General features: G+C 41.3%; 1 protein-coding gene across 5 annotated transcripts in view; it reads right to left on the bottom strand.

Moving 5' to 3' along the window:
- Window positions 1-16321, bottom strand: part of CEP70 (centrosomal protein 70) — a 75445-nt gene that overhangs the window by 46593 nt on the left and 12531 nt on the right. For 2 of the 5 annotated variants that reach the window (XM_010341604.3, XM_010341605.3), the window contains 4 exons: window positions 9957-10082; window positions 7881-7971; window positions 7638-7761; window positions 6925-7105 (listed from right to left, as the gene is read on the bottom strand). In XM_010341604.3, the coding sequence (XP_010339906.1) occupies window positions 6925-7105; window positions 7638-7761; window positions 7881-7971; window positions 9957-10025 (465 nt within the window). In that variant the 5' untranslated portion in view covers window positions 10026-10082. Of the gene's footprint in view, window positions 1-6924; window positions 7106-7637; window positions 7762-7880; window positions 7972-9956; window positions 10083-16321 lie in introns of those variants that run through there. The other 3 variants (XM_003930971.3, XM_074405852.1, XM_010341606.2) reach the window with 3 other exon arrangements.

The following is a 16321-nucleotide window of genomic DNA, read 5'->3' as shown; positions in this document are numbered from 1 at the left end:
ATCCAAATTGCTAGCATCATTACTCTTGCAACTTGGGCCTATTATTAAGTAAAACAAAGGTTACCTGAATACAAGTACTGTGATACTACAACAGTAGATCTAATGACCAAGACAGCTACCAAGTGGCTAATGGGCAGGTAGCATATACAGTGTGGATAAGGTGGAAAAGGGATGATTCATGTCCTGAATGGCACTGAGCAAGATCGTGTGAGATTTCATCATGCTACTCAGAATAGTGTAAAATTTTAAACTTATGAACTATTTATTTCTGAAATTTTCCATTTAATATTTTCAGACTGCAATTGACCACAGGGAACTGAAACTACAAAAAGCAAAACCATGGATGAGGGGGAACTACTGTATACAAAAATCAGTTGGCAATGAGAACGAAGACACAACATACCAGAATCTCTGGGACACATTTAAAGCAGTCTCTAGAGGAAAATATATAGCAATGAGTGCCCACATGAGAAGAAAGGAGAGATCTAAAATTGACACCCTATCATCAAAATTGAAAGAGCTAGAGGAGCAAGATCAAAAAAACCCAAAACCTCGCAGAAGACAGGAAATAACTAAGATCAGAGCAGAACTGAAGGAAATAGAGACACAAAAAACTCCTCAAAAAATCAATAAATCCAGGAGCTGGTTTTTCGGGAAGATCAACAAAATAGATAAACCACTAGCCAGATTAATTAAAAAGAAAAGAGAGAATAACCAAATTGATGCAATAAAAAACGATAAAGGGGATATCACCACAGATTCCACAGAAATCCAAACCATCATCAGAGATTATTACAAACAACTCTATGCACATAAACTAGTAAACCTGGAAGAAATGGATAAATTCCTGGACACCTGCATCCTCCCAAGCCTAAACCCGGAAGAAGCCGAAACCCTGAATAGACCAATAACATGGTCTGAAGTCGAGGCAGCAATAAAGAGCCTACCACCCAAAAAAAGCCCAGGTCCAGATGGGTTCACAGCTGAATTCTACCAAACATACAAAGAGGAGCTGATACCATTCCTTCTGAAACTATTCCAGACAATCCAAAAAGAGGGAATCCTTCCCAAATCATTTTATGAGACAAACATCATCCTGATACCAAAACCCGGCACAGACTCAACAAGAAAAGAAAATTTCAGGCCAATATCCATGATGAACATAGATGCAAAAATCTTCAATAGAATACTGGCAAACCGATTGCAACAGCATATCAAAAAGCTCATCCACCATGATCAAGTAGGATTCATCCCGGGGATGCAAGGCTGGTTCAACATACGCAAGTCCATAAACGTAATTCACCACATAAACAGAACCAAAGACAAAAACCACATGATTATCTCGATTGATGCAGAGAAGGCCTTTGACAAAATTCAACAGCCCTTTATGCTAAAAACCCTCAAAAAACTAGGTATTGATGGAACGTATCTCAAAACAATAAAAGCCATTTACGACAAACCAACAGCCAATATCATACTGAATGGGCAAAAACTGGAAGCATTCCCTTTGAAATCTGGCACTAGACAAGGATGCCCTCTCTCACCACTCCTATTCAATATAGTACTGGAAGTTCTAGCCAGAGCAATCAGGCAAGAAAAAGAAATAAAGGGTATTCAAATTGGAAAGGAGGAAATCAAATTGTCTCTATTTGCAGATGACATGAAGACCCCATCATCTCAGCCCAAAATCTCCTGAAACTGATAAACAACTTCAGCAAAGTCTCAGGATACAAAATCAAGGTGCAAAAATCACAAGCATTCCTATACACCAGTAACAGACTTAAAGAGAGCCAAATCAAGAACGAACTGCCATTCACAATTGCTACAAAGAGAATAAAGTACCTAGGAATACAACTAACAAGGAACCTAAAGGACCTCTTCAAGGAGAACTACAAGCCATTGCTCAACGAAATAAGAGAGGACACAAACAGATGGAGAAACATTCCATGTTCATGGTTAGGAAGAATCAACATCGTGAAAATGGCCATACTGCCCAAAGTAATTTACAGAGTCAATGCTATTCCCATCAAGCTACCAATGACCTTCTTCACAGAACTGGAGAAAAACACCTTAAACTTCACATGGAACCAAAAGAGAGCCCACATAGCCAAGTCAATTCTAAGCAAAAAGAACAAAGCGGGAGGCATCACACTACCGGACTTCAAACTATACTACAAGGCTACAGTAATCAAAACAGCATGGTACTGGTACCAAAACAGAGATATAGACCAATGGAACAGAACAGAGGCCTCAGAGGAAATACAACATACCCACAACCATCTGATCTTCGACAAACCTGACAAAAAGAAGCAATGGGGAAAGGATTCCCTGTCTAATAAATGGTGTTGGGAAAACTGGCTAGCCATGTGCAGAAAGCAGAAAAAGGACCCCTTCCTGACACCTTACACCAAAATTAACTCCAGATGGATTAAAGACTTAAACATCAGACCTAACACCATAAAAACCCTAGAAGAAAATCTAGGCAAAACCATTCAGGACATAGGCATAGGCAAGGACTTCATGACCAAAACGCCAAAAGCAATGGCAACAAAAGCCAAAATAGACAAATGGGACCTAATCAAACTCCACAGCTTCTGCACGGCAAAAGAAACAGTCAGTAGAGTGAATCGGCAACCAACAGAATGGGAAAAAATTTTTGCAGTCTACCCATCTGACAAGGGGCTGATATCCAGAATCTACAAAGAACTAAAACAGATCTACAAGAAAAAAACAAACAAGCCCATTCAAAAATGGGCGAAGGATATGAACAGATACTTTACAAAAGAAGACATACAGGAGGCCAACAAACATATGAAAATGCTCATCATCACTGGTCATTACAGAAATGCAAATCAAAACCACAATGAGATACCATCTCACACCAGTTAGAATGGCGATCATTAAAAAATCTGGAAACAACAGATGCTGGAGAGGATGTGGAGAAACAGGAACACTTTTACACTGTTGGTGGGAATGTAAATTAATTCAACCATTGTGAAAGACAGTGTGGCGATTCCTCGAGGACCTAAAAATAGAAATCCCATTTGACCCAGCAATCCCTATACTGAGTATATATCCAAAGGATTATAAATCATTCTACTATTAGGACATGTGCACACGAATGTTCACTGCAGCACTGTTTACAATAGCAAAGACCTGGAACCAACCCAAATGCCCAACGATGATAGACTGGATAGGGAAAATGTGGTACATATACACCATGGAATATTACGCAGCCATCAAAAACGATGAGTTCACGTCCTTTGTAGGGACATGGATGAACCTGGAAACCGTCATTCTCAGCAAACTGACACAAGAGCAAAAAATCAAACACCGCATCTTCTCACTCATAGGCGGGTGTTGAACAATGAGAACACATGGACACAGGGAGGGGAGCACTACACACCGGGGTCCATTGGGGGGAAATGGGGGAGGGACGGGCAGGTGGGTAGGTGGGAAGAGATAGCATGGGGAGAAATGACAGATACAGGTGAGGGGACGGAAGGCAGAAAACCATACTGCCATGTGTGTACCTATGCAACAATCTTGCATGTTCTTCACATGTACCCCAAAACCTAAAATGCAATTAAAAAAAAAATTATTAAAAAAAAAAATCAGTTGGATACCTCTTAATTCATTGTACCAGGCCAAGATTATCCTAATACCAAGCCAGAGATACTACAAAAAGAAAAGAACTATAGACCAATATCTATTATGAATATGAAAGCAAAAATCCTCAACATAATATTAGCAGGCCAAATTCAACACATAGTAAAAGGATTATATACCACAGCAAAGTGGAATTTATCCTGGAATGCAAAGATGACTCAACATACAAAAATCAATCAGTGTAATACACCACATAAACACAATAAAGAAAAAAAAATACAATCATCTCAGTTTTCAGAAATCCCAAAACACCCTTGGAGGAAACTGTAGCCCCCAAAGCTAAACTCACTTCTTTGGGTTTCCTGTCTAAGATCATGGTATATGCATGGCATCTTCCTCTAAAGAGGATTTTGATTTTCTTATGTCAAATGCTATATATAAACTATCATTTCTGGCCAGGCACGGTGGCTCATGTCTGTAATCCCAGCACTTTGGGAGGCCGAGGTAGGCAGATCACAAGGTCAGGAGCTCGAGATTTGCCTGGCCAATATGGTGAAACACCGTCTCTACTAAAAATACAAAAATTAGCCAGGTGTGGTGGTGGGTACCTGCAGTCCCAGCTACTCAGGAGGCTGGGACAGGAGAACTGCTTGAACCCAGGAGGCAAAGGTTGCAGTGAGCCAAGATAGTACCACTGCACTCTAGCCTAGGAGACAGAGCAAGACTCCATCTCAAAAAATAAATAAATGTAAATAAATATTTCTCCAACTCCTTAAAGTAAGATCTTGGCTTGAGGTTCCTTGGTTATATCCAGGAGATTGGAAGCCAGGTTGTGACCCAGCTTGCTCTTTGGAATAAGATGCCTTAATCTTAGGCTTCGAATAATTTGCATTAATACTTTAAAAAATACTGTTCCCTGCATATGCAGATAAGCAAGCACATAAGGAAGCAAGACACCATGAACTACAGCTGAAAGAAACAAAACATGGAAATGCTAGGGGAAAATGGCAGATAGGAGTCAGGACTAGATTGCAGATCCCATTCCAATGAACAGAGCAGTGGGTGGAAACTCGCATCATGAACTTTTGCTCCAGAACTACTGCAGGAATACACCAGGAAAGCTGAGAAAATCCACAGACCTCTGAAGGAAGTGGATTGCTCCTGCAGGACCTAGAAGACACCCCAAATATTATGAATGCCCAAGCTATGCAAGCGGGAAAGGTGGGATTGTCTACCCCTAAATACACATCCTCACTGGGGAACTTGAAGGTCTAGTTCATGGGATAGGATTTGACCTTACCTGGAGCTGAGTCAAATTAGAGAGCCCAGCAAAATAAAGGGGTAGAGGAAGAAATGGGAAAAGCCCTGTGGGCTCTCTGGGTCCCCTGGGAAGCCATTTCTGACTGGTCTCACAGGGGTCCTTTGGAAGGGCTGCCAGAGAAGCTGGTAAAAGACCACATAGAGAAGGAAACTCCAGCTGAAGTTTCTAACAACTCCAATTGGACATGAAGTTTCCTGGCCAAAACTCGGGGAAGGGCATGAATCCAGTGTGCAGATTTGACAAATGGGGAGCCACGGTAGCTCTGCTTGCTTTCTCAGCTGGGAGGCTGGTAGCCTGGGGCAAGTTCTCAGCGCTGCTCACCCACTGCCTGGAAACAAACTTGGTGCTTTTGGTGGAGGGGTTGGGGTGGCACGGGCACAATGGAGTGAGACCAGCCTTTTGGGTTGTATGGGAGCTGGGTGAGGCCTGTAACTGCTGGCTTTCCCCAACTTTCCTGATAATCTGCATGACACACAGAAACAGCCATAATCCTCCTGGGAACAGAACTCTATTGACCTGGGAACCATACCCCCATTCCCCACAGCAGCTACAGCAAGCCCCACCTAAGGAGAATCTGAGCTCAGAAACACCTAACCCTACCCCTCAACCTGATGGTGCCTCTCTACCCACTCTGGTAGCTGAAGACAAAGGGCATATTCTCTTGGGAGTTCTAGGGCTCCCCGCCTACTGCATGATTTTATAAATATACTATTGATGAGGAAAACAACCTTGTTAACAAAGCCAACCTAAAAATACAACATTCTAATGGTAAAGGAGTTTGTCCAACAATGTCTTCTCTGAAACTATCATCAATACCAGCAGCTCTAGTACTGCCTTCCCCAAACTGGCAGCATAAATGAGGGTAGTGCACCAAATGCCTCCATCCTCATACTAGGGCATAGTATCTCTGGTAGATTCTCTCAAACTCCGTGGAATTTATGCTAACTCATTTGATCCTTCCAACACTGGCAGCATACACTGAGGGGACTTCCCGATTCTGCCTGATGAATACTGCTCCCAAAGGTATATATAGTGTTGTGTCAGCAAAACCACTAAAATAAGGACTTAATGTTTATAATGATATGTTAGTAAAGATCAGAAACACCTCATACAACTAAACAGTTACCAGCACAAAAGACTCATTTCCTTTCATCACGATAAACACCCAAGTTTTAATAGTTTTTATAATTAGGGAGTTAATTATTTAATGTTATAAAGTTGCCATTTCTACAAAAAAAAGTTTTAGACATAAAAAGTTGTAGATGCCACCAGCCAGGTGCAGTGGCCCACGCCTGTAATCCCAGCACTTTGGGAGGCCAAGAAGGGCAGATCACTTGAACTCAGGAATTTGAGACCAGCCTAGGTAACATGGCAAAACCCTGTCTCTATAAAAAATATAAAAATTAGCCAGGTATGGTGGAATGCGCCTGTACTCTCAGCTACCCCAGAGGTTGAGGCGGAAGAATCTCTTGAGCACAGGAGGTGGAGGTTGCATTGGGCCGTGACTACACCACTGCACTCCAACTTGGGTGATAGAGTCAGATGCTGGCTCAAAAAAGTAAATAAACAACGTTGGAGATGCCTATCAGATATCCAGTAGAGATATAAAGTAGGCAGCTGGATTTGAGTCTGGAATCTGGGGAGAGGACTGTGCTACAGATATAAATTTCAGATCCCAAATTAGACTGAGATCACCAAGGGAATCAGCGTATACAGGAAACAGAAAAGATCTAAGGACTGACCACTGGGGAATTCCAGTACTAAGAGGTGAGGGAGAGGAGAAAAAAACAGCAAAAGAAATTACAGAATAATCAATGAGGTCAGAGGGAAACAAAGAGGATATTCTGGAAACCAAGTGAAGGGAATTTCAAGGTAGCAGTGATAGGCCAAAAAACGTGAGAACCACTGAATTAAGCAACACAGAAGTTACCTGGGACCATAATTAGCTGTTTTAGTACTAACCGTCATCTAAGAATTCATATCTCACTCAGTACCTGTAAAGTTTTCTGCTCCTTTTGAAGATCTTTTATTTTATTCTGCTGCTGGCAAACCCTATTTAGTGATTCATCCTCCAATTCACCAATTTTGGATTTCACACTCTCTATAATTTGTTCCAAGTCATCAGCTCGTTGTTCTTGATGGGCTGCTCGGCTTTGCTCTAGCTGAAGTTCATTTCTAAGTTAAGAGACATACAATTTCTTCCATTAGTATTAAAAATAAATCAAATTACCAAACATACTCATATAACAACATATTGACTTTCTAAAGTTTCTTTGCATTCTCTTTATCTAAAATGCTTGGAACCAGAAGTGATTCATATTTCAGATTTTTTTTTAGGATTTTGGAATACTGCATCACACTTACTAGTCAAGCATCTCAAATCTGAATATCCAAAATCTAAACTGCTCCAGTAAGTATTTCCTTTGAGCATCATGTTGGTGCTCAAAAAGTTTCAAATTTTGGAGGCTTTTACATTTTCAGATTTGAGATGCTCAACCTGCAACAGAAACTAATAAAGAAGAAATGTACAGTACCATTAAGTATTTATGCTAAGCTATTACCAAAAGATTTACCTATTAAAATTTTACCTACAGAAATATTTTTTAGTTTAATCAAAACTGGAAATTAAATTTCAAAACTGTTTTCAAGGCAGTTATTTTTAGAATGCATACAAACAATTCAAAAGAAACATTTTCCATTTTATTACCTAAGATGCTGATTACTTTCTATAAGCTCCTGTATCATGTTCTGTTGACGTGATGTTTCTTCCACCAACAGTTTCAAATTCTGTCTCATCCTTTGTGATGACTGTTTATCAAAAATGATGAGATCTACATTTAAAAAGTATAATACAGATAGTAAAAATAAAAGGCAAAAAAATTTAAGATAAAAAATTTTTTAAAGAAAAACAAACATTTTACCTTAAGCAGCAAGAATAGCATCTAATTACCTTTGAGATCTGTTCTTTTGACTAGGGACAAAGGTTTTAAGCCATGCATCATCAACAGCACATTTATGCTTTCCCATTCTGCTTCTTCCTGCTACAATTACAAAGAGAGAAAAAAGGATCAACTTTAAAATATAAAGTGAAGAAATTCTCTCATATGTAATTTCCTGCATTTTCAGAATAGAAATTTTTCTCCAAAAGTTTTAAGTATAAATGTTTATGCATACATAATATCAAAACAACACATTTATTGTTTCTAGCAAAATTAGACTAGAAGTACATAAATAAGCACAAATTATTGCACTATACAAAACACTCATATGTAGGCCTCAAAGAACAAAACAAACAAACAACAACAAAAAAACACCCTGCAATTTCAGTGAATCAAATAAATCTAAGGTTTTTGATTTAATTAAACCACACCAAGCCCTGCTTAGGAAAAAAAAAAACAGCTATAAACTAGGCTATAACAACTGAATAGTAAAGAAAAGGTGAGTCACTTATAAGTATCACTTTCATAGTGACTAGGGTCACAAAAAAATCAAACCATACCTGACTAGTTGGAGCCAATATTTCAGATAGCTCCTTGTCAAAAGGAGCCTGCCCATCTGGATATATGACTCTAATAGAATCACCCTGAAAGGCACTTTCAAAGTCAAACAAATCTTTTCTTTTAACTTGATTTTTTCCTCCTTTTTTGAGACACATTCTTGCTCTGTTGCCAGGCTGGAGTGCAGTGTCGTGATCTCAGCTCACAGCAGCCTCTGCCCCCTACCCGGGTTCAAGGGATCCTCCTGCCTGAAACTCCCAAGTAGGACTATAGGCACATGCCACCAGGCCCGGCTAATTTTTGTATTTTTAATAGAGATGGGGTTTCACCGTGTTGGCCAGGATGGTCTCTATCTCTCTTTTTTTTTTTTTTTTTTGGAGACAGAGTTTCGCTCTTGTTACCCAGGCTGGAGTGCAATGGCACGATCTTGGCTCACTGCAACCTCCGCCTCCTGGGTTCAGGCAATTCTCCTGCCTCAGCCTCCTGTAGCTGGGATTACAGGCACACGCCACCATGCCCAGCTAATTTTTTGTATTTTTAGTAGAGACGGGGTTTCACCATGTTGACCAGGATGGTCTCTATCTCTTGACCTCATGATCCACCCACACTGGCCTCCCAAAGTGCTGGGATTACAGCCGTGCACCATTGTGTCCAGCCTTTTTTTTTTTTTAACATCTCCTACCACTCATAACTTTTCCCTCATTTATGTTTTAGGCTTTCTGATCACAGTTTAACTATGTGGTAGACATAACTAAAATTATCACTTATGTTTGTTTTAGGAGTCAAAAGCTCTGTCAGTGTCTCAGAACATCTGCTGTAACTCATAAAAATAAAATGCTCTGGGTCGGGCACAGTAGCTCACACCTGTAATCCCAGCACTTTGGGAGGCCAAGGCAGGTGGATCACGAGGTCAGGAGATTGAGACCATCCTGGCTAATACAGTGAAACCCCGTCTCTAATAAAAATACAAAAATTTAGGCGGGTGTGGTGACACGCACCTGTGGTCCAAGACTCAGGAGGCTGAGGCAGGAGAATCACTTGGACCTAGGAGGCGGAGGTTGCAGTGAGCCAAGATCGCACCATTGCACCCCAGCCTGGACAGCAGTGAGACTTTGTCTCAAAACAAAACAAAAAAATGCTCCATACATAATAAAGTCACATATTTTGAATTATTAACTTAAACATATTATTCCCTGATACCACTTTCATTTTAAGATAAAGTAATTGTAAATTCTGAAAATAGTGGGAATGGCATTTTCCAGAGTACATGCTACAGAACACTAGTCTAATGAAATGTTCATCAAACTAGTGTTAAATAGTATGAAATGTTGTATGCTAAATCCTCCCTTTGGAAACTGATAATATTGTGAAGTATTAGAGTAATTAAACCATTTAATAGTCTTTAACCTAGCATTTCCCAAAATTAATTGAGGAAAGAACCCTTTTAAAGTCAAATTTTTCCATTTGTAGATGCAGCATTCTTTGGCACATATTTTGAGAAGCAATGGCTTAAAATATTTTAAGTTTACCTGTTTTTCAGTCATAAATCTATCTGACGGTTGACTGGAATCCTGGGGTTTAGGGGCTACTGGAAACATAGTTTCTTTTGTAGAATCAAAAGGAACAGAAATTGGCAATTAAAAAATTTGAGTTGCCTAAATGAAAAAAGACAAAAAGTGCAATAGGAGTTAAAGAAAATTATATTTAAAAGAATCCACTACTCTTGCAGGGCAATTCAAGTCATTCCTGTGTCAAAACTTTATGACTTCTTACTTAGCTGATTGTTAAGAATTATTTGAATAAACCCTATCTTACAATGTTCTCCTTTGGAAATAAAGCATTCTGGGACTTTACACACATACCTCCCCCTCCCAACACACACATACACTCTGTCCTGCCAACTCTCCATCACAGAATGAAGGAAATATTTAACTGTATAATGTGAAAGCATGTGACATTAATAAACTGTTATCTTTTAGAAGATGATTCTTTCAGTTCTCTATGCTACATTCAGAAAAAATACAGAAGACATACTCCTCCAAAAAGAGGATACACTGATGAAGTATAATGCATAACTGGTACCCAAGAACACAGGAAAAAACCGAGTAGAAGCAGCATTTGAAGAGCTAATGGCTAGGTCCACTGGCAAGATGGCCCAATAGGAACAGGTCCAGTCTGCAGGTCCCAACAATATCAACACAGAAGGCAGGTGATTTCTGCATTTCCAACTGAGGTACCCGGTTCATCTCACTGGGACTGGCTGGACAGTGGGTGCAGCCCACCGAGGGCAAGCCAAAGCAGGGTGGGGCATCACCTCACCTGGGAAGTGCAAGGGATCAGTGGATTTCCCTCCCCTATCCAAAAGAGGCCGTGAGAAACTATATGGAGAAGAACACTGCATTCTAGCCCAGATACTGTACTTTTCTGACAGTGTTCAAAACCAGTAGAACAGGAGATTCTCTCTAGTGCCTACGCTGCTAGCGCCCTGGGTTTCAAACACAAAACTGGGCAGTTATTTGGGCAAACACCGAGCTAGTGGCAGGAGTTTTTTTCATATCCCAGTGGCACCTGGAATGCCAGCAAGACAGAACTGTTCACTCCTCTGGAAAGGAGGCTAAAGCCAGGGAGCCAAGTGGTCTGGCTCAGCAAGTCCCACCCCCATAGAGCCCAGCAAGCTAAGATCCATTGGCTTGAAATTCTCACTGCCAGCACAGCAGCCTGAGGTTAACCAGGGACGTTCAAGCTTGGTGGGGGGAGGGGCATCCGCTATTGCTGAGGCTTGAGTGGGCAGTTTTACCCTCACAGTGTAAACAAAGCCACAGGGAAGTTCAAACTGGGCAATGCCCACTGCAGCTCAGCAAGGCCACTGCGGCCTGACTACTTCTCTAGATTCTTCCTCTCTGGACAGGGTATCTTGGGAAAAAAGGGAGCAGCCCCAGTCAGGGGCTTTTAGATAAAACCCTATCTCCCTTAGACAGAGCACCTGGGGGAAGAAGTGCCTATGGGTTCAGTTTCAGCAGACTTAAATATCCCTGCCTGATAGCTCTGAAGGGAGCAGCAGATCTCCCAGCACAGCATTCGAGCTCAGATAAGGTATAGACTGCCTCCTCAAGTGCGTCCCTGACCCCTGCGTATTCTGACTGGGAGACACCTCCCAGTATGGGCCGACAGACACCTCATATAGGAGAGCTCTGACTGGCATCTGGCGGGTGCCTCTCTGGCACAAAGCTTCCAGAGGAAGGAACAGACAGCAATCTTTGCTGTTCTGCAGCCTCTGCTGGTGATACCCAGGCAAACAGGGTCTGAAGTGGACTTCCGGCAAACTCCAGCATAGCTGCAGCAGAGGGGCCTGATTGTTAGAAGGAAAACTAACAAACAGAAAGGAATAGTTAATCAACATCAACAAACAGATCGTCCACTCAGAGGTCCCATCCAAAGGTCACCAACATCAAAGACCAAAGGTAGATGAATCCATGAAGATGGGGAGAAACCAGTGCAAAAAGGCTGAAAATTCCAAAAACCAGAATGCCTCTTCTCCTCCAAAGGATCACAGCTCCTTGCCAGCAAGGGAACAAAACTGGATAGAGAAAGAGTTTGATGAATTGACAGAAGTAGGCTTCAGAAGGTGGGTAATAACAAACCCCTCCAAGCTAAAGGAGCATGTTCTAACCCAATGCAAGGAAGCTAAGAATGCTGAAAAACGGTTAGACATATTGCTAACTAGAATAACCAGCTTAGAGAAGAACATAAATAACCTGATGGAGCTGAAAAACACAGCACAAGAAATTCGTGAAGCTTATAGAAGTACCTATAGCTGAATCAATCAAGCGAAAGAAATAGTATCAGAGACCGAAGATCAACTTAATGAAATAAAGTGAGAAGACAAGATTACAGAAAAAAGAGTGAAAGGAAACGAACAAAGCCTCCAAGAAATATGGGACTATGTGAAAAGACCAAATCTGGCCAGGCGCGGTGGCTCACACCTGTAATCCCAGCACTTTGGGAGACTGAGGTGGGTGGATCACAAGGTCAAGAGATCGAGACCATCCTGGTCATCATGGTGAAACCCCGTCTCTACTAAAAATACAAAAATTAGCTGGGCATGGTGGCGTACGCCTGTAGTCCCCGCTACTCAGGAGGCTGAGGCAGGAGAACTGCTTGAACCCAGGAGGCGGAGGTTGCGGTGAGCCGAGATCACGCCATTGCACTCCAGCCTGTGTAACAAGACCGAAACTCCATCTCAAAAAAAAAAAAAGAAAAAAAAGAAGACCAAATCTACGTCTGATTTGTGTACCTGAAAGTGATGGGGAGAATGGAACCAAGTTGAAAAACACTCTTCAGGATTTATCCAGGAGAACTTCCCCAGCCTAGCGAGGCAGGCCAACATTCAAATTTAGGAAATACAGAGAACATCACAAAGATACTCCTTGAGAAGAACAACCCCAAGACATATAATCATCAGATTCACCAAGGTGGAAATGAAGGAAAAAATGTTAAGGGCAGCCAGAGAGAAAGGTGGGGTTGCCCACAAAGGGGAGCCCATCAGACTAACAGCAGATCTTGGCAGAAACCCTATAAGCCAGAAGAGAATGGGGGCCAATATTCAACATTCTTAAAGAATTTCCAATCTAGAATTTAATATCCAGCCAAACTAAGCTTCATAAGTGAAGGAGAAATAAAATCCTTTACAGACAAGCAAATGCTGAGAGATTTTGTCATCACCAGGCTTGCCTTACAAGAGTTCCTGAAGGAAGCACTAAATATGCAAAGGAACAACTGGTACCAGCCATTGCAAAAACATACCAAATTGTAGAGCTGATGGCCCCACAGGGTCGTGGAGTGCCCCTTACGCTGTGCTGAGGCGCAGGATCTGAGAAATAGAGACAGGACACAGAAGTACAAAGAAAATGCAGCTGGGCTCGGGGAGCCACGCCATCTATGAGTGGAGTCAGGTGAGGCCTCGAATGTCCAGAAGCATGAGTATTTATTGTGCATAGGTTAGGGGGCAGGGCAGTGAGTGAAATCATCTTTAAGGATAGTGATAGGGTCGTAAGCAATAAAACATGGGGTCCAACCCCATTAGGTCACCTAGGCCAGGAGGACAGTGCGCAGCAAGGGGCCCGTTGCCATGAAGGCAAGGGCCACGTGCAGTAAGGAGTCCACCCCATTAGGTCACCGAGGCTTGAAGGTGGGCCGTGAGCAGTGAAGAGGGTGCAGTGTACAATACTTCTATCTATGGGCAAACTACTTCTAAGAAGATTTATAGGAGGATGCTTTAAGTCACATAGCAGTGACAGAGCTGTAAAGGTTACTGCCACCTTCTGGCAGCTTCCAATGAGTTCTATGGGAAGATGCTTTTCGAATAGCACAGTAGCAAGAGCTGATAAAGTTCACAGTCATTAAGGTGGATTGCCGGTCTGAGGGCAGCCTTCCACAAGAACTGGATCAAGGTCCTACAACTCTTTTATCAGGAGGAGTGGCTCTTGCCCCAAGCCTGCCATACAGCGGGTATCTTTACGATACTGAATGCTGCTGCCTGGGCCATGGGTTCTTGTCCTGGTATAACTGTTTTCCCTTAAATCATGCCTTGCACTATGGCTGCTCAAGGCATTCCTCCGATTATAAGCTCTTATTTCTTAATTCGTGCTCTATACTGTATCCACTCTAGGCATTCCTCTGATCATAAACTAAGTTATAATAATATATATGTATGGAAATATTCTTTAGGCACTCATACTATCAACTATTATATGATTATAACTATTATATGATTATATAAAGTGATTCTTCAAGCCCTAATATTATAAACTAATATATGATTGTATAAAGGATTATATAAAAGGAAATAGCTGAGTAGTAACACTATAAAGTGAAATATTCCTCAAGCCCTAACTGTGACAGGGTTCTGCTTAGCTCTCATTCCTTGGTGCCTATATGGGGAGTTATCCACACAAATTGTAAAGACCATTGACAGTATGAAGAAACTGCATCAACGAATGGACAAAATAACCAGCTAGCATCATAATGACAGGATCAAATTCACACATAACAATATTAACCTTAAAGGGAAATGGGCTAAATGCCCCAATTAGAAGGTACAGACTGCCAAATTTGATAAAGAGTCAAGACCCATTGGTGTGCTATGTTCAGGAGACCCATCTCCCATGCAAAGAAACACATAAGCTCAAAATAAAGGAATGGAGGAAGATTTACCATGCAAATGGAAAGTAAAAAAAAACAACAGGGGTTGCAATCCTAGTCTCTGATAAAACACACTTTAAACCAACAAAGATCAAAAGAGACAAAGAAGGGTATTACGTAATGGTAAAAGGATCAATGCAATAAGAAGAGCTAACTATCCTAAATACATATGCACCTAATACAGGAGCACCCAGATACATAAAGCAAGTTCTTAGAGACCTACAAAGAGACTTAGACTCCCACACAATAATAGTAGACTTTAATACCCACTGTCAATATTAGACAGATCAATAAGACAGAAAATTAACAAGGATATCCAGGACTTGAATTCAGCTCTGGACCGAGTAGATCCAATACACATCTACAGAACTCTGCAGCCCAAATCAACAGAATATACATTCTTCTCAGCACCACATTGCTCTTATTCTAAAACTGACCACATAATTGGAAGTAAAACACTCCTTAGCAAATGCAAAAGAACAGAAATCATAACAAACAGTCTCTCAGACCACAGTGCAATCAAATTAGAACTCAGGATTAAGAAACTCAACACAAAACTGCACAACTACATGGAAACTGAACAACCTGCTCTTGAATGATTACTGGGTAAATAACAAAATTAAGGCAGAAATAAAGGTGTTCTTTGAAACCAATAAGAACAAAGACACAATGTACCAGAATCTCTGGCACACATTTAAAGCAGTGTGTAGAGGGAAATTTATAGCACTAAATGCCCACAAGAGAAAGCAGAAAAGATCTAAAATTGACACCCTAACATCACAATTACAAGTACTAGAGAAACAAGAGTAAACAAATGCAAAAGCCAGCAGAAGACAAGAAATAACTAAGATCAGAGCAGAACTGAAGGACACAGAGACATGAAAAACCCTTCGAAAAAAAATCAATGAATCCAGGAGCTGGTTTTTCGAAAAGATCAACAAAATAGGCCCGGCGCGGTGGCTCAAGCCTGTAATCCCTGCACTTTGGGAGGCCAAGGCGGGTGGATCACGAGGTCAAGAGATCGAGACCATCCTGGTCAACATGGTGAAACCCCGTCTCTACTAATGGTGCAAAAAATTAGCTGAGCATGGTGGCGCGTGCCTGTAATCCCAGCTACTCCGGAGGCTGAGGCAGGAAAATTGCCTGAACCCAGGAGGCGGAGGTTGCAGTGAGCCGAGATCGCGCCATTGCACTCCAGCCTGGGTAACAAGGGCGAAACTCCGTCTCAAAACAAACAAACAAACAAACAAACAAACAAACAAAAATAGATGATAGACTGCTAGCCAGACTAATAAAGAAAAACAGAGAGAAGAATCAAATACATGTGATAAAAAATGATAAAGGGTATATCACCGCCAATTCCACAGAAATACAAACTACCATCAGAGAATACTATAAACACCTCTATGCAAATAAACAAGAAAATCTAGAAGAAATGGATAAATTCCTGGACCCATAAACCCTCCCAAGACTGAACCAGGAAGAAGTCGAATCCCTGAATAGACCAGTAACAAGTTCTGAAATTGAGGCAGTAACAGCCTACCAACCAAAAAAAGTCCAGGACCAGACAGATTCACAGCCAAATTCTACCAGAGATACAAAAAGGAGCTGGTTCCAAGCAACAGAAAAAGGGGGAATCCTTCTGAAACTATTCTAAGGAAAAGAAAAAGGGGAAATCCTCCCTAACTCATTT

Source organism: Saimiri boliviensis, chromosome 9, assembly GCF_048565385.1.
Source record: "Saimiri boliviensis isolate mSaiBol1 chromosome 9, mSaiBol1.pri, whole genome shotgun sequence".
Lineage (NCBI taxonomy): Eukaryota > Metazoa > Chordata > Mammalia > Primates > Cebidae > Saimiri > Saimiri boliviensis.
This window is presented reverse-complemented; position numbering and strand designations above follow the sequence as displayed.